Below are 26783 nucleotides of genomic sequence, written 5' to 3'. Positions count from 1 at the left end.
GCTCGTCATGGCGCCCAAGCATGACACGGAAGTACCCCCACAGCATTTTGGACAGCCTGGAAATGCCAGGGTAGGTCCGGCTGGCCGGACTCAGAGGCTGGCCCTGTGAGACTTTTCGGGGTGGCAGGGGAGGGCTGTGTTTTCTGTGAGCGGGGAGGGATTCTCCTGAGAGCCTCATGCCCACCCCACATCTCACCCCACTTGGTAGACCCCCAAGACAGAGCCTCTGGAAGGATCTGCACATGACTGTTTTATTGACAAAGGCTGAACATCGCCAGCCTCGTCAGCTTTTCTTACATTTTATGGGAAGGTTTTTATATCATCACCGCAGTTGTCCCCAGCTGTTATTTCTGTAGAAGCAAATTCGTCAGCCACACGTGCTGGAGTATTTCATTGTCCTGGCACCCAACTAGCCCACATGGCAGCTCGCACAGTCCCAGTCCACGAGTGCAATTGCCATGACGATGTCAACAAGCAGTGACTGAACCGCCTCAGAGCAGGCGGCAGACGCACGGCAGAGGGCCCTTCCCGCTGCCACAGGCCGGGCGCTCCGCGGAGGGCCCTTCCTGCTGCCCCGGCCGGGCGTTCCGCGGAGGGCCCTTCCTGCTGCCCCGGCCGGGCGTTCCGCGGAGGGCCCTTCCTGCTGCCCCGGCCGGGCGTTCCGCGGAGGGCCCTTCCTGCTGCCCCGGCCGGGCGTTCCGCGGAGGGCCCTTCCTGCTGCCCCGGCCGGGCGCTCCGCGGAGGGCCCTTCCTGCTGCTCTGGGCCGAGGACCTCGCAGGCCTGGCGAGGCTGCACAGCGCCATTGCTGCCGTCCTGGAAGATGGAGGGTGCTCAGGCATGCACCAGAGCGTGTGTTTTCCTTTTCCTCTTTAACTCGGCAGTGCGCCAGCTAGCTCACACCTCGTGCGTTCCAGACCATGGGTGCAGAGGACACACCGCAGCATCCAGCTGAGACCCACTAGCGTCTTGGGTCTCCAGCATTAGTTCCCCCACAGTGGCAGACTTGCTTTAGGGTATGTGTAACTGAGTTGCGTCACCGCAGTGGCCTCTCCGTGTGACGTTCGTGGTCGCGGGTGTCGGAAGCGTTTCCCATGGCGCCAGGCAGGGTGTATGGGGAGGACCACAGCGACAGGCTGGTCAGAGCTGACCTTTGGACCCTGCGGGGCGAGTGTTTTGGGATTGTAGCAATTCTGTGTATGGAGTGAGGAGTGCAGGGTCAAGGAGGACCAGTCGTGAGGTTTCCTTAGCAGCCCCAGGGTGACCAGGCAAGTGTGACTCTCGCGAGGCCCCGAGGAGCCGGAGCCACGTCTGACAGCGGTCTAGAGACATGACATGGCCGTGCCTTGTGTCCACCCAGGTGCGTGCAGCTCCCGAGTCACACGCCAGCGGGGCCTGTGCGGCCGAGGCCGTCTACACGGCACTGCTGAACCTCACGTCCGACTGCTCGGTGCTGTCTGGAATGACAGCCTTCAGGGCGGCGTGGCAGAAGCGGTTCAGGGCCGGCAGGTTTGTTTTCTGCTCAATGTACAGCCTCAGCTTTTCCCTGAAGGTCTCCCCGAGAAAGCTGTAGATGAGGGGGTTGAGGCAGCTGTTGGAGAAGGCCGCGAGGTTGACAATGTGGCCGGTGAGCGGGTGGGCGTGGCGGAAAGACTGCTTGCAGGGAGCAGCCCCGGGCTGTGTCCGCTGCAGGAGGTGCACGCTGATGAAGACGTTCTCCGGCAGCCAGCAGACGAAGAAGACCAGCACCACCGCGAGGATCATGCGGAGTGCCTTCTGCCGCCGGGGCCGCAGACCGCGGTGCCGGTGTGCCCTGACCAGCACCCGGACAATGAGGGAGTAGCACAGGCCGATGATGGCGAAGGGCACAATGAAGCCCAGCGTGACCTCCAGCCACTGCACCTCCCGGACGTCTGCGAAGCAGAAGCAGGCCTCGTCGGTGTGCTGCAGGTGCACGGCGGTGAAGGGCACCAGCGTGGCAGACACAGATGCCATCCAGATGAGGCCGCAGCTCAGCCGGGCGTGGTGCTTGGTGCGGAACAGGCTGCAGCGCATGGCCCTGGCCAGGGCGATGTAGCGGTCGAAGCTCATCCAGGTGAGGAAGAAGACACTGCTATACATGTTGACCTGCAGGAACAGCGACATGAAGGTGCACAGCACGGCGATGTCGTAGTACTGCTCATGCAGGTTGAACACCTCAATGAGGGAGTCGGCCACCAGGATGAGGTCCGCCACCGCCAGGTTGATGAAGTACAGGTCGGGGATGGTCATCTTCTCCCGGAAGCTGATGTTCACCACCAGGATCAGGATGTTGCCCACAAAGCCGATGGGGAAGAGGAAGATGGTGTAGAGGCACGAGAGGAACAGGCCGATCACGTACTGCTGGTGCTCTGAGAGCTCGCCCGTCCCGTTTGCCAGGGAAGCGCCCAGGAGCGGGTGGGACAGGTTGAGCTCGGGGGAGGTGGTGTTGGGGGCTGCAGGCTGCATGGTGCCCGGGTACATCTCCAGGCCCATGCCCCGGGCTTGGGAAGTCACTTCCATGTCTCTGCACCGTGCAGCTTTCAAGATTTGCCAAAAGGCTCCCAGAGCTCTGTTTTAAACAGCGAATCCATCTTTAGAAAGAAGCGTGATTCTCCCTGAAGTGAGCCCAGCATTTGTTAGACAGGAAACTCCCGAGGAGCACCTGTGGTGGTTTGGGTTGGGTTTGTGAACTGCAGAGAGTGGGAGGAACAGATGCTCCGCACGCTGGCATGGCACGTCTGTGGAGGCCAGGGTCCTCCGCTTGCTCGTCCGGCGGGCGTCCCTGCAGGTGTCAGCTGCCGTGCACTGTCCTGCGTGGAGACGCTCACTCTCTGGGTACCTGGAGAAGCAACAGGACAGGATGAAGCTTCATCAAGTGGCCCCAGCTTTGGGATAAGGCCCGCCGCCCCTGACTGGGTGTCTGTAGAGTCTGGGTGTGTCACTGGGGAGGCCAGAACCTCAGCTTTATGGGCTCAGGAGGTAGCTGTGGTTGAGCTGAGGTGGAAGAGTCACCTGTGGGGAGTACACGGCCTTCTTTCCTGCAGGCCCCACGGCCACTCGGCTGCAGCTGGAGGTTGGACGTGGAGAACCCCCACAGGCAGGGTGTTCTCTCCCTTTATAGCCACAGAGCAGGCCTAGGAAGCAGCAGGGGTGTGGGCTTGGCCACCCCAGAAAATGGCGTTTGTGAGGAGACGGGAAAATGCATTTCAGCCGCTGATGGAGAAGTAAAACAGGAAGGGAGAGCCCAGTGTCTCTGAAAGACAGGGGGTCCGGAGAACTGGACATTGGAGCAGAATCATCTCTTACAATAAAATAGATCACAGACGTTCAGGGGTTTCCTCATGCTAGTTCTATGTTTAGGTACCAAAAATGAAACTTATTTTTGTAATATAGAGTGAAAGAGGTCATTGTTTTGGGAAATAATATTTTAAGTTTTTATTCCATGTTTTAGTAAATTATTGTAAAACCTAATATATGTTTGCAATGCTGTTTATAACCTAGGAAGAAACTAAGGAGAGAGTCCCTCCTGAGCTTGGCTTCTGCAGGGAGGGAGGAGTGGGCCGTCTGTCCATGGCGGTGCTTTCGCCCTGCTGCGAGTGGGGAGGGTCCTGTCACCCGCCCCGTGTCACCCCGGCCCTGTCACCAGTGGGGAGGGTCCCGTAACCCACCCCGTGTCACCCTGGCCCTGCCGTGAGTGGGGAGGGTCCTGTCACCTGCCCCGTGTCACTCTGGCCCTGCTGCCAGTGGGGAGGGTCCCGTCACCTGCCCCGTGTCACTGTGCTCCCGAAAGTTCTCTCTGCAGCAGGCCACGGTCTTAGCCTGCAGACACTGGCGGTCTCTGGGGACCTGGGGGCTGTCACAGCTAGGGGGGTGCTGGTGGGGCCAGGGCTGCCGCCCAGCTCCCTACAGTGCCTAGGACAGGTGCCCAAGCCCAGCAGAGAATTACCCAGCCCAGATGGCGCTGGTGCCCTGGAGTAAACTAACACTTCAGAATGGGTTTGAGTTGTTTTTCCTTTGGGAGTCTTCATTTCACCCTTTGAAATCATTAGGAGTTATTGTTTTGAATGTGTTGTGTTTTTTTTTTTTGTCACCCAGGCTGGAGTGCAGTGGCACAATCTCAGCTCACTGCAACCGTTGCCTCCGGGGTTAGAGTGATTCTCCTTCCTCAGCCTCCCGAGTATCTGGGATTACAGGTGTGCACCACCACACCTGGCTAATGTTTTATATTTTTACTAGAGATGGGGTTTCACCATGTTGGCCAGGCCTGTCTCAAACTTCTGACCTTTAGTGATCCGCCCACCTTGGCCTCCTATGGTACTGAGATTACAGGTGTGAGCCACCGTGCCCGGCCGGGGCTTGTTGTTTTGAAGTGCTACAAAACCAGACTAGTGATTTATTGACCTATCGCTTGAAAATACTTCTTTTTAAAAAAAAAAAAAAAAAAAGGCTGGCCTGTAATCCCCGCACTTTGGGAAGATGAGGTGGGAGGATTGCTCAAGTCCAGGAGTTCGAGACCAGCCTGGGCAACTTGGCGAAACCCTGTCTCTACTAAAAAAGTACAAAAAAAGTAGCTGGGCATAGTGGTGTGCGCCTGTAGTCCCAGCTACTCGGGAGGCTGAGGTGGGAGGATCGCCTGAGCCCGGCAGGTAGAGGCTGCAGTGAGCCGAGATCACACCACTGCACTCTAGCCTGAGCAACTGGAGTGAGACCCCATCTCAAAAAAAGGCGGGTAGGGGAAGACAAGATGAATCACTGCCTCAGTGTCACTTATTCTAAAAGTACTCAATCACCTTCACTTAGCTGGGGCTGATGAATTTGATTTTAGTATTTTGCACTCTTGATTCCTCTTTAGCAGATAATACCATCGAGCAGCGTAAACGCCTCTGCTCTCAGGCTCTCTAGGGAAAGTTGAAAGACTTCGCATTCAGCCTCTATATTTAATTTCTTTAAAACGGCACAGAGGACTTCTTTTGCTCTTTAAATGTAGAAATTCTGGAAGGTATTAGACTGCAGCGTGGCAGGAAGCTTAAAGGTGGACAGAACCCTTAACTTATGTTTGTTTTCTTTACTTATTTTGTTAAATGAACTCCGAGGGAAAAATAGTTTAAAACCAAGTCATTCATTTCTTTCCCACGTAAATCGAGTCGTTTAATCCTTGGCAGACACCAAGAAGATACGGGACCTGGTGTCTGATGTGTCCTAGTGTCGATGTGGTCCTGGGCGAGAGGAACCGAGTGTGCCGTTCACCACTGGCCCCGTGTCCTCCCTGGAGGTGTCCGTGGAGTTATAAACAGCGTGATACCTCATTTCAGATTTCCTCTGCTTGTCATAGAGAAATAAAGCCACACTTTAGTCAGCTGTTAAGTCTGCATCTGTCAAAAGGCGTGTGGCCCTCCCAGGACTTCAGGGTTGGTGAGAGTGACCGGGGCGCCGCAGGGCAGGGCAGAGCGGGCACCCTCATTTTCTTTCTTTTTTTTTTTTTTTTTTTGAGACGGAGTCTTGCTGTGTCACCCAGGCTGGAGTGCAATGGCCAGATCTTGGCTCACTGCAAGCTCCGCCTCCCGGGTTCACGCCATTCTCCTGCCTCAGCCTCCCGAGTAGCTGGGACTACAGGCACCCGCCACCTCGCCCGGCTAGTTTTTTTTTTGTATTTTTTATTAGAGACGGGGTTTCACCGTGTTAGCCAGGATGGTCTCGATCTCCTGACCTCGTGATCCACCCGTCTCGGCCTCCCAAAGTGCTGGGATTACAGGCGTGAGCCACCGCGCCCGGCCACCCTCATTTTCTTGAAGTGAGACACGTTCTTGCTGGGACAGAACATGACGGAATACTGGGTCCTACTTTCAGCATGTGTTAGAAAGGCCATCCAGGCAAAGCCCCTGCTGCGGTCATGCTGAGACCACCGGAGCTCCGTGGGAGAAGGGTCTGTAAAGCCCCCTGCTGTTGTGGTCACGCTGAGACCACCAGAGCTCCGTGGGAGAGGGGTCTGTAAAGCCCCCTGCTGTTGTGGTCACGCTGAGACCACCGGAGCTCCGTGGGAGAGGGGTCTGTAAAGCCCCCTGCTGTTGTGGTCACGCTGAGACCACCGGAGCTCCGTGGGAGAGGGGTCTGTGCCTTGAGTTTGGGAAGCTGGGTGCTGCTCTCACCAGGGGGTGAGGTGTCTGCATGTCTGCGTCCAGCTGTTCCCATAACAGGACAGCAGCCTGGGTGGCACCACCCCCACGCGCCCCTAGTGAGTGGTATGGCACCGCCAGGCCGAGGCTGAGTCCTACCTGGGTTGCAGCCCCTTCTGTGGTCCTGGAAGCCTCCCTGGTCAGGCCCATCAGGCTGGAGGTGCACTTGGAACCCAGCTGCAGGAGGTGTACCTCTGCTGGACCTGCCGAATGCCTGAGCAGGGCTGGAGAGAGGAAGAGACCCGCCCTGGGAGCCTGCGAGGGAAGGTTCCCGGCTGGCCCGCGGGTGCGTCCTCCATCTGAGCCTGCCGGCGGGTGTGTCCTCCGTCTGAGCCAGTGAGTCTGCCCCTTGGCACAGGGCTTTATAGGCCCCCTCCGCCTGCTCCTCTCTGACTGGGCTCTGGGCGGCCTCCTCCGAAAGCTAGCGTTAACCATTTTTTTGCTGGCCTTTTTTCTCCCACACTTTGGCAATCAGCTCAGTTCCACTAGACTTATTTTTATGGAAGTTTAACTGCTTTTCTTCACCCACAGATACAAACCTTTCTTTAAGTTTGAAGGCGTCATTCTAGCTATTGTGTATCTTTTAGGTAATAATCTGTCATCCTGGGTTGAAGCAAGCAATATTCTTGTTTTTGCAGCTGACCTGCGTTAAACACTAAATTTCGTAATTGACTTAGTAGCATGTGCATGATACATAAAGAATTTAACTTAGGAATTTCACAGACATTTGCAGAGAGAAATGTAATCCCAAGAAATAGCAGGCATTTCTGACAAGTAACTTAGGAATCTGAGTACTGGTTGAGCATCTGGAAATCTGAAGTCCAGAGTGCCCCACAGTCCAACACTGTTGGAGCGTCGCGACTCAAGTGGAAAATTCCACACCTGACCTCGTGTGGCGGGCTGCAGTCCCAGGCACAGTTCAAAGTTTGTTTTATACATGAAATTATTAAAAGTGTTGTATAAAGTTACTTTCAGGCAGTGTGTGTAAGGTGTGTATGAAACACAAATGAATTTTGTATTTAGCTTTCTCATTCTGTAGCTGCAGGTATTCCAAAATCTGCAGAAATCTGAACTCCGAACTCCTCTGGTCCCAAGCGTTCAGATGAGGGACCCTCAGCCCGTAGTTTTCTCTGAGTGTTGGCGGCGCCTCAGGTCCCGCCTCCCGCGCTCGCTGCAGAGGCGTCGGAACTTACCTGCGGGCCAGGTGTTGGTGGCCTCTTGCCCAGCAGGCCGCCTCCGTTGCCCGTGGTTGCGGATTTCACAGCCTCCACGGCCTCATGCGGGCGGAGAATAAACCTCCCTCCGCGGACTCCGGGGGCCTCCGAACCGCCTCGTGAGGGGCGGCCGCCTCCGAGTGCGCCACCTGCTGGCCATTCGAATTTCAGCCGCCGCTTTGGGAACCCTGGGCTGCCCCGCGAGAGCAGAGCGAGAGCAGAGCCAGGCTCCCCAACCCCGGCATGGGCTGCCCAGGCTGAGGGGGTCCTCAGGCACTGCCAGCCCCAGCTGTCCAGGCTGAGGGGTGAGTCTTTCTCCGAACGGAACTTCAGCGAATCTCACTCCTACTTCTGGGTGTCGTTTTCCCTCTGTAATATTAGTTTCCAAGCGGTGAGATTGGATCCTTTGTCCGCTGAGTATGAGTAATGCGGCTGCTGCAGCCTGAGGCGCGGTTCAGAGGCCTGCGTGGGACCCCCACCCCCACCCCCGCCGGGAGAGCTGGTGCAGGCAGAGGAGTGGGGTGCTGGGCCTCCAGGTGCGCTCGGCCCCTCAGGGCCTGCTGCCCCGCAGGAGAGCTGGAGCAGGTACAGGAGTGGGGTGCGGGGCCTCCAGGTGCGCTCGGCCCCTCGGGGCCTGCCTCCCCGCAGGAGAGCTGGAGCAGGTACAGGAGTGGGGTGCTGGGCCTCCAGGTGCGCTCCGCCCCTCGGGGCCTGTTTCCCCGCAGGAGAGCTGGAGCAGGTGCAGGAGTGGGGTGCTGGGCCTCCAGGTGCGCTCGGCCCCTCGGGGCCTGCTCCCCCGCAGGAGAGCTGGTGCAGGTGCAGGAGTGGGGTGCTGGGCCTCCAGGTGCACTCGGCCCCTTGGGGCCTGCCAGGGAGTCAGCTGCTTGGTGGTGTTTTGTTAGGAGCCTGTTGCAGAGGCGCCTCAAGGCATCTGTGCAATAGCAATTTAAAATCTTACAGATGTGTATTTTAGAAAACACACACACACATTTTCTAAACAGAATGCTGTGTTAAATTTCTAATGGAAAAATACTAACGTGGGGTTTTCTTCCAGCAGTAGAAAGTTGACAACTCTAATATGTACCTTTTTATATTTGAATGATAAAGAGCTGATTTGCTCTTAGACATTTTTTTTGATCAGTTGTGAAGTTGAGATGATTTCAGCATTAAAAATGCCTGAGACACCATTTTAAAAGATGTGAGTCATGAGAAAGTACAGAAAAAAATAAATAAAATAAAAATCCAAACCTTGAAATAGCCGAGACATGTCACTTAAAAATAGCTATGCCCTGCTAGTGCAAACCCATGGCTTCTGGTCTCTCTGCCTGTCCCAGCAGCTGAGGAAGAGCTCAGCTCCCAAGCTCTCCACTCACGTGCCCTGGGTAGGGAGCCTGCCCTGGACGGGTGAGTGGCTGATACACCTAGATTTCCTGCTTGCAACATAGAATTAGCCGGATCGGGGCTCTGGGTCTCGGAACCCAGCCTTCTCCTGTAAGCACTGGGTGGGTGAGTAACTTGTCAGCTACCGCACAACTGCGGGTGTGAGGGACAGGGCCCAGCTGCAGGAACTTCAGTCCCCAAGACCTACTTAATACTTGCATGGGTGACGGGATGGGAGGAATCTCGTGGACTGTTTGTAAGGTGTAAAGACCTTTCACCAATTTTTAAATCTGTTTTTTTTTTTTTTTTTTTGAGACAGGGTTTTGCTCTGTTGCCCAGGCCAGCATGCAGTGGCCTGATCTCAGCTCACTGCAGCCTCCCACCTCCCAGGCTCAAGCCATCCTCCCACCTCGGCCCCTGAGAGGCTGGGACTACAGATGTGAGCTGCTAATTTTTTTTTTTTTTTTTTTTTTTTGTAGAGAGAAGGTCTCACTGTATTGCCAAGGCTGGTCTTGAACTCCTGGGCTCAAGTGATCCTCCCGCCTCAGCTTCCCACAGTGTAGAATGTGACATTGAACGCTTGCATCCTGGGTGCTGGGTGCTGTGCCTGGTGCTCTGCATGCTTGATCTCAGGTCACCCTCCTTCAGAGCCTGTGAGGCACTTCTCCGTGTCTCATGGATGCAGAAACTGACTGCAGGGAGGTAGTGTCACCTCGGCCTCACAGCCAGCCAGGAGCAGATCTGGGAATGGCCGGCTGACTCTGAGCACGTGGTCTCGGCCCATACACCAGAGGCATCCTGGGGCAATAGTAATCTTGTCAGGCACTGATTTCCTTGTTGAATTTTGTGTCGTTATGAGTTTTTAAGAAGTGAACATATTTTCCTGTTCATCCCCAGGATAGAATAAAAGGCAAGAATTTCAAGGGGAATTTCATCTGATCATTGCTTATTGAGTTAAACGCGCACACAGCCAAATATTGGAAAATGCATAGAGAAAAACACACACAAAGTAAGGCAGTGCATCTCCGGCTTCAGGAGCCCTCCTGAGCGAATGCCCATGTGGGAAACCTTGGCCCTCGCCTTTCAGCCTTCAGTCCTCGCGTACAAAGCCCAGTCCTTGTGCTGAGAGGCTCCAGACGCAGGGCCTGCGGTGCCTTCCCGGCACCCCTCACTCTGCCAGCGCTGACTGACTGAGCGACCCCTTCCTGCTCCTTGTCCCATCCCCAGTCCTCTCCTGTGCCCTCCATGGTAGGCAGCAGCACGGGTCCCCCTGACTCTGCAGGAGCAGAGCACTCAGGGAGTTGCATGTTGCCGTCCAAACAACCCTGGTCTTCAGCGTTGCCAGCTCCAGCCCGTGTTCCGCTTCCTCACCCCACATGCAATGGCTGTGTGATACCGGGCAACATCTGTAACCTTCCTGAGCCTCAGCGCCCATCTGTGCAATGGTGGTGCATGGGTCTAACGGTTCTATGAGATACCACACACCCCTTGTCTCTGCTGGGCGGAGTGAGGCTTCCCTTCTCACTGCTGCTCCTTTTCAAGGGGAGCGGTCCACCGGGGGCAAGGGTGGGGCGGCACTGCCGGAGATGAGCCCAGTCCTGGCTCATTCGCTTCTCCCCCATAGGCACAAGGGAGGGAGCAGTCGGTTGGAGGTGCTCACAGTATCACACGCCGTATCCACCTTACAGGGGAGACATCAAGGTGTGTGTGGAAGGAATTTTAGAGCTAATACAGGCTGGAAGACAGCCTGAGGTTCAGAGAAGTACGCCATGTCTCACATGCCAGGCGGATACATTCTCCGATGATCCAGAGTCAGGGGAGGCCAAGAGCCCCTTCCCACGCCCTCAGGAGGGCATCGCTTCCCCTGCCTCCGCAGGACATGCAGGAGCACCCTTGGGCATCTGATCCTCACAGGCCTGGAGCATTAAGTGGACACACACCAGCAGCCCCTTTATAGAAAGAGCCCAGGTCCCAGGGAGGCTGTGTGTGGTGTACACGGGTCTCCCCGCTCCGGTGGCAGGTGGGGTTGGAACTCTGCGTTCTGTGCCATATCCTGACCTTCGGGACATCCTGTGACCTCCCCTCAGACAGACCTGCCATATCTTCCATCTGTTCCATTCCGGCCTGGGGAGGTTAGCTGCTGTCAGGACGTGGTGCAGCCCATGGTGACTTCGTCTCTCTTGTTCCTTCAGAAGCACGCAGGCCATGGCTGCATGCCAGGTCGGAGTCTTTCATTCAGGGTGTGTGCCTGCCAAGCCCGGAAACAGTGCGGTGAGGGGCAGGGCATCCTGGTTTTCTGCTGTGTCGCCTGGCGCTGGTGGACGTGAGCACGTCGGTGCCGCCGTCCTGTCCCTGCTTGGTGTCCGCAGCGGGAGGGCCCAGTTAGGGCAGGTGTGTGCTGACCACAGCATGCTGAGCATGGAAGGGCAGGTGCTCCCGTCGTCTGCAGCTGCGTCCTGGGCAGTGCCAGCCTCCACACGCTCATCTTTTTTTTTTTTTTTGAGATGGATTCTCACTCTGTCACCCAGGCTGGAGTGCAGTGACACGATCTCCACTCACTGTAAGCTCTGCCTCCTGGATTCACGCCATTCTCCTGCCACAGCTTCCCAAGTAGCTGGGACTACAGGTGCCTGCCACCACACCTGGCTAATTTTTTGTATTTTTTTATTAGAGATGGGGTTTCACCGTGTTAGCTAGGATGGTTTCGATCTCCTGACCTCGTGATCTGCCCCCCTCAGCCTCCCAAAGTGCTGGGATTCCAGGCGTGAACCACTGCGCCCAGCCCACTCTCGTCTTCTGTCACTTTCCCTCACAAGATGGAATTCACTGTGCTTAGAGACCATCCCGCCCGTCAGCCGCTTGGCGTGGCTCCAGCACGGAAGGTGCGTGCGGCTGCTGGCCCACAAGATGGTGGTGGTTTTGCAGTTCTCCCAGCAGAGCCTCCTCAGTGGTTGCGGGGAACATTCTGGATGTGTCCTTGGGTTCTCCGGGAGCGTCGCGCCAAGGGCAGCTCACAGAAGAGTGGGCAGGGTGGCGCTGGCCGAGCTCGGCCTGCGGGGACCCTCTGCCCCCAGGAGCACGTGGCGGAATGTTCCAGGAGAGGCCAGCACCAGGGCCTTGTCCCAGCCCCACCTCGGTCACTGCCAGGCAGTTCCTCAAGGAGCCTCGGGGAGGCTCCTCCCACCCCACCCCAGTCTGATTTTATCTGTTTGAACGCAGGACCTCATGAACCCTTTCTTTGGATAAATGCAAATGACGCATCCTCTCTTCAGTAGCACCACACTCCCCCGTGCTTCCTTAGTTTTCTGCGGGTGCTGGATCTTCCCCTTGGTGTGAACATGGAACGTTGCCCGTTCTCTGTGTCCAGATGGTTACAGGATGGGGCAGTGGCAGGAGCTGGACACAGGACCAGGATCATGCAGCACCTGCCCTGCCCCCCAGGGCCACCCCAGGGGCTGTGATATGCTCTGGGATGCCCACCCCGTGAAGCCTGCTCTTCTGGAAGTGGCAGGCGTCTCTGCCCATCAGCTGCCTGGCTGGCTCTGGGTCTTGGGTGAGAGTGTGGTGCGTGGCCCATGCTGGCCCCTCCTCCTGTGAGCCCGTCCTCGCCCCTCATGGCTCCTGTTCAACCCCATTCATTTTGGTTTTGAGTTGGGATGGAGCATCCCCTGCTCTGAGTAACTCAGGCCAGACGGCCCATGAGGAGTACGCTGTAGAGTCCCTTGCACGCAGCGCCCTCGGGTCCCACTGTGATGTGCCTCACAAGCACCTGGCCCCAGCCACCCTCTCTCAGCCCGCGGGGCACTGCGGAGCCACGCGCTGGCCTTGCCGCGAGGGGATGTCCGCCTGCACCCTACGGTGATGAGTGGTTCCCAGGACTCCGCGTGGCATGGAATGAAGAACAATGGCCAGACTGAGAGGAAGTGGTTTGGAATGTTTGTTTAATTAAGGCAAATTGGAAACAAGATCTTTTCGACATGGACCGCAGGTCTGAAAGCCATGTGAGGCTGTCCAGATGTCCCATCCCAGCGGCTGTCAGCTGCAGGCGCTTCGTGTAGGAGTGCGTGCTCCTGTGGGGCAGCGTTTGTGGACGTTGCCGTCAGGTGCTGTCCCCGTTCGCGGGGTCTGCCGTGCTCTCCCATGCGGTCATAGCCAGGCCCAGCCACCCAGTGGGTGGGGGGACAGGCGCACACCTGAGCTTGGCCCCGAGAGCGCAGTCTGGAGCTCAGATGAAGGCTGCTGCCTGCTTTCTCCTTATTACTGGGCTTTTCTCGTGGACGGGAGGGGCCCCTGCGCAGGCAGAAGGAAGCCACGGCTTCGAGAGGCCTCCCGGACCCTCCCCCGAGCTGTATCTTGTCTGGGTCGGGGCTCCCAGGTTCCTCGGTTGACTCTGGCTTCACAGCCTGTCTGCTGCATATGGGATAAGGTCCTGGTACCGGCTACCGACTGACGTAAGCGTGACCTGAGCCCTGGGTCTCAGCTTCCCCGTCCGCATGGCGGGTGCCAGCACGGGCTTTCTGTCTCCGATCTGCGCTGCCCCCTTGCCGCCGCCCCTGCGCTGTGCCAAGCCCTGCTCAAGCCCACTGTGTTTGTACTTAGGTTTCGTTCTGGTTCTTCTGCCCAGGCTCTACAAGGAAAGGGAAGAATTCTGAGTGGCCCCAGAAGGGCTCCCCTTTCCCCACCTTTCATGGTCCCCTGACTGCGGGTCTTAGGAGAGAGGGGTCCTCACAGTTATCTCTGAGGCCCTTTCAAGTCCCGGCCTGGCGAGGGCAATCTGGTGGAGCGGGGGTGGATGTGCCTAGCTCACCCCTACCCGGCCTGGGCACCAAGCCCGTCTCCCGGTGGCACTACCTGGCATAGTCCCCCGGCCCTGGTGGCCCTGGATGATGGCACGCTGGGAGGGACCAAGCCCTTTGGGAGCCACAGGTTGCAGCCTTGCTGGGCTGCCGGGTGGGGGATGTGCCCCCCTCTTCTCCACTGCTGCTGCTCCATAGTCTAAGAGACAGAGTAACAAATGCAGGGCTGTGCTGGCTCCAGCTTGGCCGGCCTTCCTGTTCTTCCCACCTGGCCCCCTGCACCCTGGGCCTTGACGGCCTGGCACCTTCTCCCCTACCTTACCCCCAAAGGCAGTACAAGCAGAGGGGGACGAGGTGCAGGGCCCAGGCCAAGCGGCTCTCAGCCCCCCCTCTCTCACTGAGAGCTTCCCACGTGAGTGGCACTTTGTATACAAATTGCCGGGACCCTCTGCAGCAAGGTTATGGAGTCAGAGGGATGAAGTCATGTTGCTGGTACCCAGCTGCTTAATGATGTGACCGCCATCTGAGCCTGGGTGCCTTGGCCGAGAACCTGTACTTTTCAAATGGTCATTTCTAAGAATTTGTGTGCAGTAAAATACTCCTTTTGGCGTTCACCACAGAGGCATCTAGTCTCGAAAGCACCGTGTTCGCAGGCAGCGCACAAACCGTTCTGTTCCAGACTCCTCGGCCCGTCCCTGGGTGGTCAGCCCCTTCCTCCACCCAACGTGGCCGCCGCAGCTGCACTCTGCTCCCGTGATCAGACTCCCCAGGCCTCACGCGGGTGGCACCTGTGCGTGTGGAGCCTCTGAGCCTGGCTGTTCCTGTGCCTCCTGCACTCGAGTTTGTGCGTCACGTCGCACACGCCGAGAGGCCGTGGCTGCTCACCACTGAGCACGGCGGGCTGTGCTGCGGTCTGCCTCCGGCCACCGTGGGAGCCACTGAGCCCCGGGGGCTGTGCCGCGGTCTGCGTCCGGCCGCCGTGGGAGACACTGAGCCCGGGGGGCTGTGCCGCGGTCTGCGTCCGTCCGCCCTGGGAGACACTGAGCCCGGGGGGCTGTGCCGCGGTCTGCGTCCGGCCCCCGTGGGAGACACTGAGCCCGGGGGGCTGTGCCGCGGTCTGCGTCCAGCCGCCGTGGGAGCGACGTTTGAGTTCCTTCCAGATTGTGTCTATTATAAAAGCTGCGTTAAATATTCCCATACAGGGTTTCGTGTGAGCGTGATTTTATTGTGGGTGGATCGCTAAGATTGGGCATTGCTGGTTCTTATAGTGAGTGCACATTTAGCTTTATACGAAGCCTCCAAAGTGGCCACTCCGTTTTGTGTTCCCGCCGGAACCTATCCTTCTAACCCCAGCAAAAGCGAAGGGTCCTTCCGAGCCCTGGAATTCCCTAGGAGGAGGGGCCGGCCCTTCACAGTCTGTTTTGGTGGCCAGTTTCGGGCCAAGAGCCAGGGGTTTGTGGGACTCGTTCCTGAGCCACGCAGAGGGGCTGCCAAGGTCAAGCTTGGGGCCTGGGGGAACTCCCCAAAGCCAGGACCTTGAGAATTGTATGTTCTTGATGGCAGCATTGGCTGTTGCTGCTTAAACAGCCCTTCAGAGAGGTTCTAGAAAGCGTGGACCCCACTTCTCCAACGCCGCTTCCCCAGAGCTGGGAGGCCGGGGACTCCAGTGGTGAGGGCTGGTATCTCCTGTAGGGCCCTGTGCCTCCTGGAGGGCATCCAGGAGTCAACCCTGCCCCTGGGCCCTCCCAGCCCCCGCCAGGGCCTGCCCACCACGGAGCCCCTCAGAGGAGCCACTGCCCCTGCCACTTCCTGTCACACGTCTACACTGGGCAGGGCGGGGAGTTGTGCAGATTCACTCAGCACACTGGTTTATTGAATGTTTTCCAGGCCTCTTCCTGGGTTGTATTATCATTTTTAATGGATAAGTAGTTATAGGCTGTGGTGGTACCTTACGAAACCGTCTCCCCAGGGTGGACAGTTGAGTGGCTTCTGAACTGCTTTTCCAGGCCTGAGCTTGTTTTTCAAACCATCCCAGGATGGTTCACAAGTCACTGTTTCTGTGCAAAAACAGCATAAGCTTTTGAGGTCACAGTTCTCTCATGTGATTCGGGGTGTCCCCATAGGAAGGTGGACAGCAGATGAGCAGCTGGGCGTTGCCTGCCTGGGGACCCAGGATGGCCGTGAAGGTCGGTGGCTGCCCCTCCCCGGCCTCAGGTCTGTCCCTGTGGCCCGCGGGTCTCAGCTTCGAGTGGCTTGGGAGGTTTGTTTGCGGCTGTTGGCTTCCTGCTCCTTCCATAGCCACTTTCGTGCCGTTTGTCCCTGTGGTCCTGGCCCTCCCTCTCCACAGGCCTCCTCGCCTCCTCAGCCGGCCATTCACCAGCAATCTCGACAGAGCCCGGACCTGCCGGGGTGGGGGGTGGAGCTGAGTGTTTGGGGGAAGGCTGAGCTGGGGCTTGAGGGGGCACCTGGCCAGCCAGAGCCAAACAGCTGAGCCGCAGGCCCTACCCCACTCCATGTGCCCCTCACAGAGCTCCCAGCCTCTGTCTGGAGCAGGCACTGTCCCGGGATCCCAGTGGGCAGGTGGGCACATGGCCTGGCTGTGAGTTCTGCATGGTTGTAAGGCGGCGAAGCCCAGGTTTTCACTGGGCCAGCCTGTGATCTTGCAGACTAGCCAACCCCCCGGGAGCGCATTTGGGCCCCGTCATGAGCATCTTGGTGGGAATTTGAGGAGATGAGATCAACCTGGCGTGGGGGGCGTTAGGCCTCGCCTGTGGTCACGGGAGTGTGGGGTGCAGGAGCATCGCGCAGGACTCCCACCCGAGCGCAGCGCCTGCCTTGTGCAGAGCCTGGCTGGGGCCCCTGCTTGCTGTGGAAGGTTTAACCCCAAGTCCCATGGGGCCCCCTTCCCAGGCCTTTGTCCTCTGAAGCCGCTCACACCACACTCACTGCAGGTAAGCCGCGTCTGGCTTGCCCATGTGATCTAGGAAAATTCAAACTAGCCCCAGTACGAGGCAGCCAACTTAGTACTGCAGAGGGAAAATGTAGTGTGTGCCTGTGCACGGGGCACCTGAGGGCTTGCACGTCCAGAAAGCAGCCCTGCCAGAGCTGAGTGCGGTGGCTCCCGCCTGTAATCCCAGCACTGTGGGAGGCCGAGGTGGGCTGATCACGAGGTCAGGAGATTGAGACCATCTTGGCTAACACGGTGAAACCCCGTCTCTACTAAAAATACAAAAAAAATTAGCCGGGCGTAGTGGCGGGCGCCTGTAGTCCCAGCTACTCGGGAGGCTGAGGCAGGAGAATGGCGTGAACCCAAGAGGCACAACTTGCAGTGAGCCGAGATCGCACCACTTCACTCCAGCCTGGGTGACAGAGTGAGACCCCATCTCAAAAAATAAAAATAAATAAAAATAGGACCTGAAAGCCCCCAAGAAGACCAGGGAGAAGCACTCAGGCCTGTGTAAGCCCAAGAGTGCCTTCCTCGGAGCCTCTCATACAGTCCTGAGCCAAGGGCCAGCGTTGGCATCCGGCCCAGACTGGGAGTCTCAGCCGTCTGCCCCCAACAACAGGGTACCCAGAACAGCAAGAGCTCCGGACGGGACATCAGGTAACCTGAGTCTTGGCTGCAGAGCAGGGGCCAGCCCCTCGCTGACCACCCTGCAAGGCTGTGCCGGGAGTGTCCCCTGGGGGTTGGGCGTGGGCTGTGCAGGAAGTGCGGCTAGAAGGCAGGTCCTCTCCCCAGCCGGGCGAGGCATGCGCGTCCCCATGCTGTCCTCCCCCGGCTTCGCTGAGAAGGCTGCGGCACTGGGCTGGGAAGAGTCCTGGCTGAGGCCACCGGTCCCTGAAGGGAGAGAGCCCTGCCAAGTGGAGGAAAAGATCTTGGACATTAATTCAGAGCCAGCTTCCTTCCTCTGCAGCTTTTCCCAGGGCCAGCCCTGTTGGTTACTGAAAGTGTAGACCTTTCTTACATCCCTCCCCTATGCTCATGCCCTGTGCATGACGCTTGCCTGTGTCAGGGGAACCCTCTCAGGCCTCTTTACACGGTGCCCAGCTCGCCTGCAGTCTCCAAAAACCAGCACGGCACATCCATGGGAAGCCACTGGTGCCACAGGGGACTCTTCCCCAGAGCCTGTGCCTGGGAGGGAGGTGCTCCCCAGCCTCCTGCTGAGCACCATGCAGGCCCAGGAAAGGGTGCTCCTTGCAGCCTCCCTGGTGGTGTTCCTCCCTGGCCTGCTCCTCCTTGGGGGTGCTCCTCCCTGCCGTGTACCTCTTACCCTTCTAGCAGGTCTGACACTTATTCCGGCCGATTTTGCAGCCCTGGCTCTGCCATGTTGGCCTTCCCCATTTGCTTGTCACCTAGCCCCCCGTGGTTTTTGACAAGGCCTGGGCGTGAATGGGTCTCCCCGAGCTCCACTGTGGATCACCTCGTCCTCTGGTCCTTGGGCCTGTCCTGGCTTGGTGGACTCAGCTGCTGGAGCTGGGAGTGGGGCACCCTGAAGTGTGGCAGCCCCTGGCTTTGGTGACTCAGACTCTGCTGTTCCTACCTGAGATCAGGAGGTTTTTTTTGTTTTGTTTTTGTTTTTTTTAATAAATGTGACCCGATTTGTTGTGTGGCCTCAGTCAGCTTCCGGAGCCCTAAAACGGTTGTTTCTTTTCCTTTTTTTTTTTTTTTTTTTTTTTTGAGACAGTCTCGCTCTGTCGCCCAGGCTGGAGTGCAGTGGTGCGATCTCACTGCAACCTCTGCCTCCCCAGTTCAAGCAATTCTCCTGCCTCAGCCTCCCGAGTAGCTGGGATTACAGGGTACCGCCACCACGCCCGGCTAATTTTTGTATTTTTAGTAGAGACGGGGTTTCACCACGTTGGTGAGGCTGGTCTTGAACTCCTACCTTGTGATCTGCCTACCTCGGCCTTCCTAAATGCTGGGATTACATGCGTGAGCCACCGCGCCCGGCCTAAAATGGTTGTTTCTGACCATCCGACACGTGGGCGGGTCCCTTGAGCGGCTGCTTGGCAGGCTGCATGGCATCCCAGGCACAGGCCTCACCTCCCCACCTGCTGTGCTGTTTCTTTTTAGTCTCCTCGGTGCCTCTCCTGGCCTTGGGCGCCTCTCCTGGCCTTGGACGCCTGGGCGACCTCAGCATGGGGCCTGGGCCGTTGGACACAGACGCCTTGGGGATTTGCAGGTTCTTGCCCAGCAGCGTTTCTGAGGAAGGCAGTTTTGGGGTATCTCCAAGTCTCCCAGTGCTGCTTCCTTGCCCCCCGCCCCACCCTGCTGACTGTCATGGTGGCTGTGGTCACTGAGCGCCTCTGATTTGCCGAGGGCCGTGTGCTGCCGTCCACGCTGCCTGGTTGTAGTTGATGCAGCCCTGTCCCCTGGGTTCCATTGTTGTGATTGTCCTTTTGTAGATGAGGCGATTGCAGTTTAGAAAGCACCTGTTGGAGAGGCCTGGCTGGTCCCTGGAGGGGAAGGAGGAACGTGCTTCTCGGTGGTGAGACACCCGCTGCCAGGTCCTGTGCTGTGGGACATGGAGAAGGGTGCAGGGTTGGGGGGCGTCACGGCTGTGGGGTCAGGGTCAGGGGACGTAACAGCAGCAGGGTACGGGGTCGGGGGTCACAGCAGCAGGGTGCGGGGTCGAGGGTCACGGCAGCGGGGTGTGGGGTCGAGGGTCACAGCAGCAGGGTGCGGGGTCGGGGGGCATCATGGCAGCGGGGTGCGGGGTCGAGGGTCACAGCAGTGGGGTGCGGAGTTGGGAGGTGTCACTGCAGCGGGGTGTGGGGTCGAGGGTCACAGCAGTGGGGTGCAGGGTTGGGGGTGTCACGGCAGTGGGGTGCGGGGTTGGGGGCCGTCATGGCAGTGGGGTGCAGGGTTGGTGTCACGGCAGTGGGGTGCGGGGTCGAGGGTCACGGCAGTGGGGTGCGGGGTCGAGGGTCATGGCAGCGGGGTGCGGGGTTGGGGGCCGTCACGGCAGTGGGGTGCGGGGTTGGGGGCCGTCACGGCAGTGGGGTGCGGGGTTGGGGGGGTGTCACGGCAGCGGGTTGCGGGGTCGAGGGTCACGGCAGTGGGGTGCGGAGTCGAGAGTCATGGCAGTGGGGTGCGGGGTTGGGGGCGTCACTGCAGTGGGGTGTGGGGTTGGGGGGTGTCACGGCAGCGGGGTGCGGGGTTGGGGGGTGTCACGGCAGCGGGGTGCGGGGTCGAGGGGTGTCACGGCAGCGGGGTGCAGGGTTGAGGGTCACGGCAGTGGGGTGTGGGGTCGGGGGCTATCACAGCAGTGGGGTACAGGGTTGGGAGTGTCACTGCAGTGGGGTGCAGGGTTGGGGGTGTCACTGCAGTGGGGTGCAGGGTCGAGGGTCACGCAACGGGGTGTGGGGTCGAGGGTCGCGGCAGTGGGGTGCGGGGTTGAGGGTGTCACGGCAGCGGGGTGCAGGGTCGAGGGTCACGGCAGTGGGGTGCCAGGGTCGGGGGCTGTCACGGCAGTGGCGCCCTTGAACAGGCGACTTTCAAGGACTTTCTTCACTTTCTCCACGGAGCTTCTGTTTTCATGAGTACCAAATACCAGCCGGGAAAGGAAACCACAGTGAAAAAAGTGGCTCAAGGAGTTGTGAGAAAGTAAGAAAGCTCTACGATGTTGAGGAGCCGCAGGTCGATGCCACCGTGGTGGATTCCAGCGGGATTACGGGGTGGGAAGCAGAGCCTGAGGGCGGTGGGAGCTCAGCTGGGGTGCTGGAGGAGCCGCCTGCGTGGGGGAATAGCTGCCGGCCACGGGTCTCCGAAAGGGGAGTGGAACGCGGTGAGGAGGGAGGGCAGTGTTGCTTGAAAGCTCTCTGCCGTTCCCTTCCGCTGGCCTTTGGTCATTGTATTTATTTTGAAATTCACAGCAATGGAGGGTGTAAGGTGCTTTCTGTGCAAAGCTGCAGAGTGGGAGAGAAACAGGCCAGAGGAGTACCTTCCTCTCGTGCTGCCCCTCCTGGTTTTCAGGACCTGGTGCTGATTGGTGGGCCCGGGACATTTCAGATCCTTCTAGAGACAGCAGAATGACAGTAAGGGAACATTGTAACAACTTTATGCCAACACTGGGCACGTTGCTTTAAGATACAGATTACCATGCTGACCCGAGAAGAACTCGAAGACTCCTTTAGTCCCATAACAGTTAAAGAAAGTGACTCCAGGCCGGGCGCGGTGGCTCACTTGAGGCCAGGAGTTCAAGACCAGCCCGGCCAACATGGTGAACCCCATCTCTACTAAAAATACAAAAATTAGCCGGGCGTGGCAGCACACGCCTGTAATCCGAGCTACTTGGGAGGCTGAGGCAGGAGAATCACCTGAACCCGGAAGCAGGGAGATTGCAGTGAGCCGAGATCGCACCACTGCACTCCAGCCTGGGACGATGGAGTGAGACTCCATCTCAAAAAAAAAAAAAAGAAAAGAAAAGAAATTGACTCCATAATTAAAGCCCTTCTACAAGGAGGGCTGCAGGCCTGGCTGGCGGCACTGGTGTCACCCCTCAGACGTTTAGGGAAGCAGTAATCTCAGCCCACAGACTGTTGTGGAAAGCTCTGTGTCTCAGATGCGATGATCATAGCTTATTACGAAATGTGTTTAATCATATGCCTAAACGCACAAGCAGAACGCACAGCCCTTCCTTGACTGGACCCCATTTGACCCTGGAAATCCGAGGAGTGGTCGTGGTCCCACGAGTGTGCAGGGCCTGGCGGGGCCGACCTGTGTCTGAACCGCTGCGCGTGTACAAGAGCATTCATGAGCTTCGCTGAAGTCATACGTGCTTTGGACCTTTTCTGTGCCCTCCTCTGCACATGGGCTGCAGATAGGGGGTGGCGAGAGAAGGGCGGCAGAGGCACCGTGTGTGCTGACTGTGGGCAGCCGGGATGCTTACTGCTCCGGGATCGTGGGGAGCTGGGGGCGCTCGATGCGCAAGGGAGGGTCCAGGTGTAGTCCGGGAATCAAGGCCATCTTGGATCCCTGCTTAGGGCCAGAGTCTAAGGTGTCTCCAGATGCCTTGTCCAGGGCTCTTCCGTCCTGAGCGCTGGGCCCCTGCCCGCTCCTCCCCTGTGTGGCTGGGTGACTGTTGGGTGCCGCTTGTCCAGAGCTGCTTGGCTCTGTCCTGCAGCCTCCCCACGTGTGCTGACCAGGCGCAGAGCCTGTGGCGCGGCCGTGCGGCCTGGGAGGTCCAGTCTTGGGTGCTGAAGCCCTCCTTCTAAGGTGTCCTAGGCTGGCTCCACTTAGGTGGGCGAGTCCCACGCGGGCAAGGCTGCCTACTGTACGTGGCGTCACCCGCAGGCACGCCACGCCAGCTTGTCCCATGCTGGTGACACCGAATGTGGTCACTTGGCTGAGGTGGGTGTGCATCATAGGACTTCCCTGGCACTGTGTCCTGTGGGGACGGCGCCCTCCCACCCAGTGCCTTTAGCGTCTCCTGAACCTGTTCCTGCCCGGGGGCTGTAGAAACAGCAGCTTCCATGAAGACTCACAGCAGCACTTCTCCTCCCTGTCCCCTTTCCTCCCTCCCGCCTGCTTTTCGGGGTGTCGCTGTGGACTCATCAGTTTTTGTGGGTTTTAATTTAATGTATTGTGTGGCCAGTGGGAGCCCCCCTGCTGCCCCCACCAGTGCCCAGGCCCACCTCACATCAGCTTTTCTCCAAGGAGCTCTGGTCCTCTCCGCGCACATGTGACTGCCAGTGCTACTGCCACAGAGCCCGGGGCCACAGCAGCTTCCTGTTTTACTGCTCCTCAGTGCCTCGTTTGTTGAAGTTTCTTTCAAAAAGAATTTTTAAGCCTATGTTATTGTACAGCTGCTTCTCACTTGCTTTTCTTGCCATCGCACCTGATCTGCTAACAATGTGTGGGAGGGTCATTAAAAGATTGACTTCAGTTTGATACCAGAAATGTTAGTGTGGCTTTGCCCCGAACGGCCACGGGGCCTCTGCGAGTGGAATCCAGTCTCATGGCCGCCCCATGGCTCCTGCTACCCTGGAGGCTGTTCAGTGAGGCTGGCTCTGGTGGTGCTGCATGTATGTGTGTGTTCACGTGTGTGTGCACAGGTGCGTGTGCAGGGAACTGCACCTGGGGACTGGGCTCTCCCCTGTGCTGATGTGAGAAACAAACTCACCTGTCCAAACCCGAAGAATGGACTCAGAGACCCGGAGAACAGTGGAAGTGAGACTTTTAATGACAGTGTTGCAAGATCGGGTGTCTGATGGGCAGGCACACCCAGCACGGTCACAACAAGCCATTTATCTCCTAGTGCGCAGGCCCCTCCCCCGGTTCCTCACAGGCTGAGTACTCTGAGGTCACAGTTTTCCTGAATGTCGCCTATTGGTTGCTGGGCAGGGGCCGTAGGTGTTTTTTAGGGTTTTCCTGCTGCATTTAGTTGCAGCCCACAATGCATTGCAATTCTAGTCAGCTCAGGGGCTTTTCAGGTATTTGACTTATGACCTAAGTAGCTGGGCAGGCTGATAAGAACAGAGAGAACAAGTTATGTTGCAGACTAGTGAAACTTTCATCATAGACTAAAATTTTTTGGTTCAGGTGAAGGCAACTAAGGGTTGGGGGGAAGACTGGGGAGGGGGAGGCCAACAAGTAGGCATTGGCGACCCAGGCAGGGGCCTGGTACATCCTGTTTCTTCTGTAACTTGCTGACCTAAGCTGGTTCAAGGCATTGTGTCTTGGAAGTGGACCACTATATACATTATTTCCTTCACCAAGGACTGATTTTGCAAAGCCGAGTTTGCGTGACTGTGGAGGGCCAGTGTCCACACCGGGCAGCGTCCGACTCGGCGCTGTTTCTTTTCTTTCTTTTCTTTTTTTTTGAGACGGAGTCTTGCTCTGTCACCCAGGCTGGAGTGCAGTGGCGCGATCTCGGCTCACTGCAAGCTCCACCTCCTGGGTTCATGCCATTCTCCTGCCTCAGCCTCCACTTGGCGCTGTTTCTCAGACTGATGTCCCAGGGACAGTCACAGACCCCTGGGGCTGTCCTGCTCCCTGCTGGGTGGCGGTGGCCAGAGGGATGTGCCTGAGGACTCTAGGTCTGAGGGTTGGTTTATCCAAGGTCATGGTCAGAGCCAGGAGTGACACCTGGATTCTGGCCTCCACGCCGGGGCTGCAGCATGAGTACCGCGAGGGGAAACTGGGGATGTGTGACACACTGTGGTGCTGAGGGGCTCTGTCCTGAGGAGCCGGTGGAGCCCTGAAGACAAAGCATCCGTGTCTCCAGGTTTTGCCCTCTGCTAAGGCAGGCACTCCAGGGACCCTTGAGCTCCACAGAGAAGCAGACCCCACTGGGACAAAAGCCAGGACCTTTATTTGGGGCCCTGGCATGTGCTGCAGCGTCCATGCCTGGCAGGGGCTCCGTGTTTGTGACTGAGCATGGCGGTGATTCTGCCAGAGGCAGGAAGCCTCCCTGGTGTGCACTCCAGCCTGTGTGAAGACTGTGCCCCAAACCCTCACCTCTGGGGTGCACTCCAGCCTCCACCAACAAACTGTGCCCCAAACCCTCACCTCTGGGGTGCATTCCAGCCTCTGCCAGCAGACTGTGCCCCAAACCCTCACCTCTGGGGTGTATTCCAGCCTCCGCGGACAGACCGTGCCGCAAACCCTCACCTCCGGGCTGGAGGCTCAGGCTTAGGGACGGGCATCAGCCTCCCCAGCAGCCCCCTGGCCGACAGGGATGCAGTACCAAGGGTCTGGGGGCTGGTGGTCTGGGAGCCTTCAGGCATCCCATGGACAGACAGGCAGGAGGGCAGGTAGGTGGAGAGCAGGTAGAACCCCTCATCCCCACTTCCCTCCTCCAGCTTTGTCCATGTTGAGGTCTGGTCCTGGACTTCCCAAGGTACTGGAAGGAATGGCCTGGGACAGCGAGACAGTTTGTGGGGAAGGGAAGGGCTGTTGAGCAGGGCCCCCTGCCAGGAAACAGGCAGTGCCCTCCGCTCCCTTGTCCCTCAGCATGGCCTGGAGATGGCATCTGTGGGCTAAGATGGGCCCCGATTAGTCTGGCCCCAAATCTGCTAGGCTGCGTCCAGGCGGCGTGGGGGTACCCTAGGAGCCCTGCCAGATGCGCAGACACCTGCGGCCGCACCGTTGCTGCGTGTGTGATCACAGACATTTTCCCCATGCCGTCCCCTTCTGTGGGCCTGGGGAAATTCTGGGGCAGGGTTGGGCTTTCTGGGCCGGGACCCCACAGCGCCGTGGAGCTTGTTCAGGAACGGAACCGGCGCATTCTCCTTGTCCTCCAGCCGCTGGCTGCCGGCGAAAGCGGTGGCGGGAACTCACCCAGTCGTGTTGGCCTCATCCCACCTGTTGAGAGGCATCCGTGCCGGCCGTGCAGGGCTCCCTGTGGTCCCCGCGCTCTGGCTCCTCGGCGGGGCCCCTGCTCTCCTGGTGGGGCCCTGAAAGTGCCAGCGCCCCGACGGCCACTGGAGGGAGCTCCAGAACCGAGCCTGCCCTTGAGGCTGGAAACCGCGTCTGGCCCTGGAGCTGCGTTTGGATCGCGGCGTGTTGAAAGCACCCGCACCTGAAATCCTACTGCATGTCCTGAAAAGGCACCCGCACCTGAAACCTTACTGCATGTCCTGAAAAGAAACTCTGCCTGGGTGTTTTAAATGTCCCTGCCCCTTTCCCCATGAGATGCTGAGCCGTGATCCGCGCTCGGGAAGCGCACAGATCTCCTGTGTCCACCCTGGAGTGTTGACAGGTGCAGCCGAGCTGTGCTGCCAGGGCCTCGGCAAGGGAAACCGCCTCTGTCGCTCCGAAAGTCCCCTTGCCTCTTCCCGGTCCACGCCCTCCCAGACCCGGCCCTTGTTGCCACTGTGTTGCTGCTGAGTTGGGTTCCCCGCTCCAGAACCACTGAGGAGGCTCCAGTAGTTTGCACGTGGTCGCGTCTAGCCCTGTCCACGCAGCTCCATGTTTCTGAGGTTCACCCTGTTGCCATGCCTGTCCCTGGTTGGTCCATTTCGCTGACCAGCAGCATTCCTTCCATGCACAGCCCACGTCTGTTTCTCTGTCCACCTGCTGATGGGCAGTTGGGTCGTTTTTCAGTGTTGGGCTCTTACGAGCAAAGCTGCCGTGAACATTTGTATACAGGTGCTTGTGTGGACTTCTGTTCCCATTTTCTTGGGTAAATGTCTGGAATTGGGACAGCGGGGACAGATATTAATTGTGTTTAATTTTGGAAGTGGTTGCCAAGTGGGGTACGTTTTACCCTCTTCCCACCACCTCAGCTGCACACTTAGTGTATGCCAGTTGGCTGGAGCTGGGCAGAAAGCCAGCCCGTCCAACCCTGGGTCTGGAGAGGGGCCCCAAGGGGTGCCCTGGTCCCTAGAACAGGATGGGGCTGTGTGGTTCCTCCTGCCCAGGGCCTTGTGGTTTCTCAGACTGGTGATGGGAAGAACCTTCATGCCCCAAGGGGCTCTGCAGAAAGCATCCTGTGATGAATAGGGTTGGACAACGGGGGATGCTGTCTTCTCTTTAGAAGTGTTAAGTGTGTGTGGCACAGCTTGAATGTCCTGCAGAAAAGAATCGGATGCTGCTCGCTTGCCCTCCCAGGGCCTTCCGTGCACCCTGAGTGTGGGGTGGGCTAGGGCTTCTGGAGCCCTGGAGCCTGGCAGCAGAAGCTGCTCACTGCTGTGGGACCCTCTGGGTTTCAGTCTCCCTCGTGTCCCTGGGGTGTTCCCCAGGGTCCCTGTTGGCCCCACACCCGACAGTCTGGGGCCAGGCAACTAGGCTGAGGGAGGAGTCCCTGCACCACACTAGTTTGGGTGGGCACAGGGCTGGCTCTGGAGACGCAGCCTTTGCCTGCCGGTGCCTTTCAGGGTGACACTTGAGCTTTGAGCTTTAGTTCTCCTGTGTGAGGTCAGCTCAGGATTCCCTCCCTTCCCCTCGGGAGTCAGGGTGTTGCGTTTAGGCACTGAGGGAAGCTCAGGGTCTGGGTCTGGAACCTGTCCGTGCCCCTGCTCCCCACTGCTGTTCCTTCAGCCCTCCCTCTCCATGTCTCCTGCTGGGGCAGCCTCCCTATGCAGCATCCCCTCAGAGTCCCTGGAGCAAGGTAAGCCTTGTCTCCCTCCAGAGCCACCATCTGCTTCCAGAGTGAAGCCGTTGTGCATCTTTCTGGGGCCCGTTCCATGGCTGCTGAGGGCCTGGTCTCCCCGTCTTCAAGTCACAGCCCATTAGGGCTGGGAAGGCACTCAGGCCACG

The 26783-nt window shown here is 58.3% G+C and overlaps 2 protein-coding genes across 9 annotated transcripts in view; one reads left to right on the top strand and one right to left on the bottom strand.

Moving 5' to 3' along the window:
• CHLSN (cholesin) overlaps positions 1-26783 on the top strand; it is a 125750-nt gene that overhangs the window by 39367 nt on the left and 59600 nt on the right. Inside the window, exon 3 of one of the 7 annotated variants that reach the window (XM_074034242.1) lies at positions 9266-9712. The exons of the other annotated variants lie outside the window; for them this stretch is intronic. Within the exon in view, the coding sequence (XP_073890343.1) occupies positions 9266-9349 (84 nt within the window). The 3' untranslated portion in view covers positions 9350-9712. Of the gene's footprint in view, positions 1-9265; positions 9713-26783 lie in introns of those variants that run through there. 7 annotated transcript variants of the gene reach the window in all.
• On the bottom strand, positions 238-7544 carry GPER1 (G protein-coupled estrogen receptor 1). 2 transcript variants are annotated; one of them, XM_015447000.4, is made up of 2 exons: positions 7386-7544; positions 238-2858 (listed from the first exon to the last, which is right to left on the bottom strand). In XM_015447000.4, the coding sequence occupies exon 2, from the start codon at positions 2537-2539 to the stop codon at positions 1412-1414; it is 1128 nt and encodes a 375-aa protein (XP_015302486.1). In that variant the 5' UTR covers positions 2540-2858; positions 7386-7544; the 3' UTR covers positions 238-1411. The 2 variants fall into 2 exon arrangements, with proteins under 2 accessions (XP_015302486.1, XP_005549035.1); XM_005548978.5 differs by lacking the exon at positions 7386-7544 and adding an exon at positions 6292-6527.

This window comes from Macaca fascicularis, chromosome 3 (assembly GCF_037993035.2).
Source record: "Macaca fascicularis isolate 582-1 chromosome 3, T2T-MFA8v1.1".
Lineage (NCBI taxonomy): Eukaryota > Metazoa > Chordata > Mammalia > Primates > Cercopithecidae > Macaca > Macaca fascicularis.
Note: the sequence above shows the minus strand (reverse complement) of the source record. Positions and strands in the feature narration are given on the sequence as shown.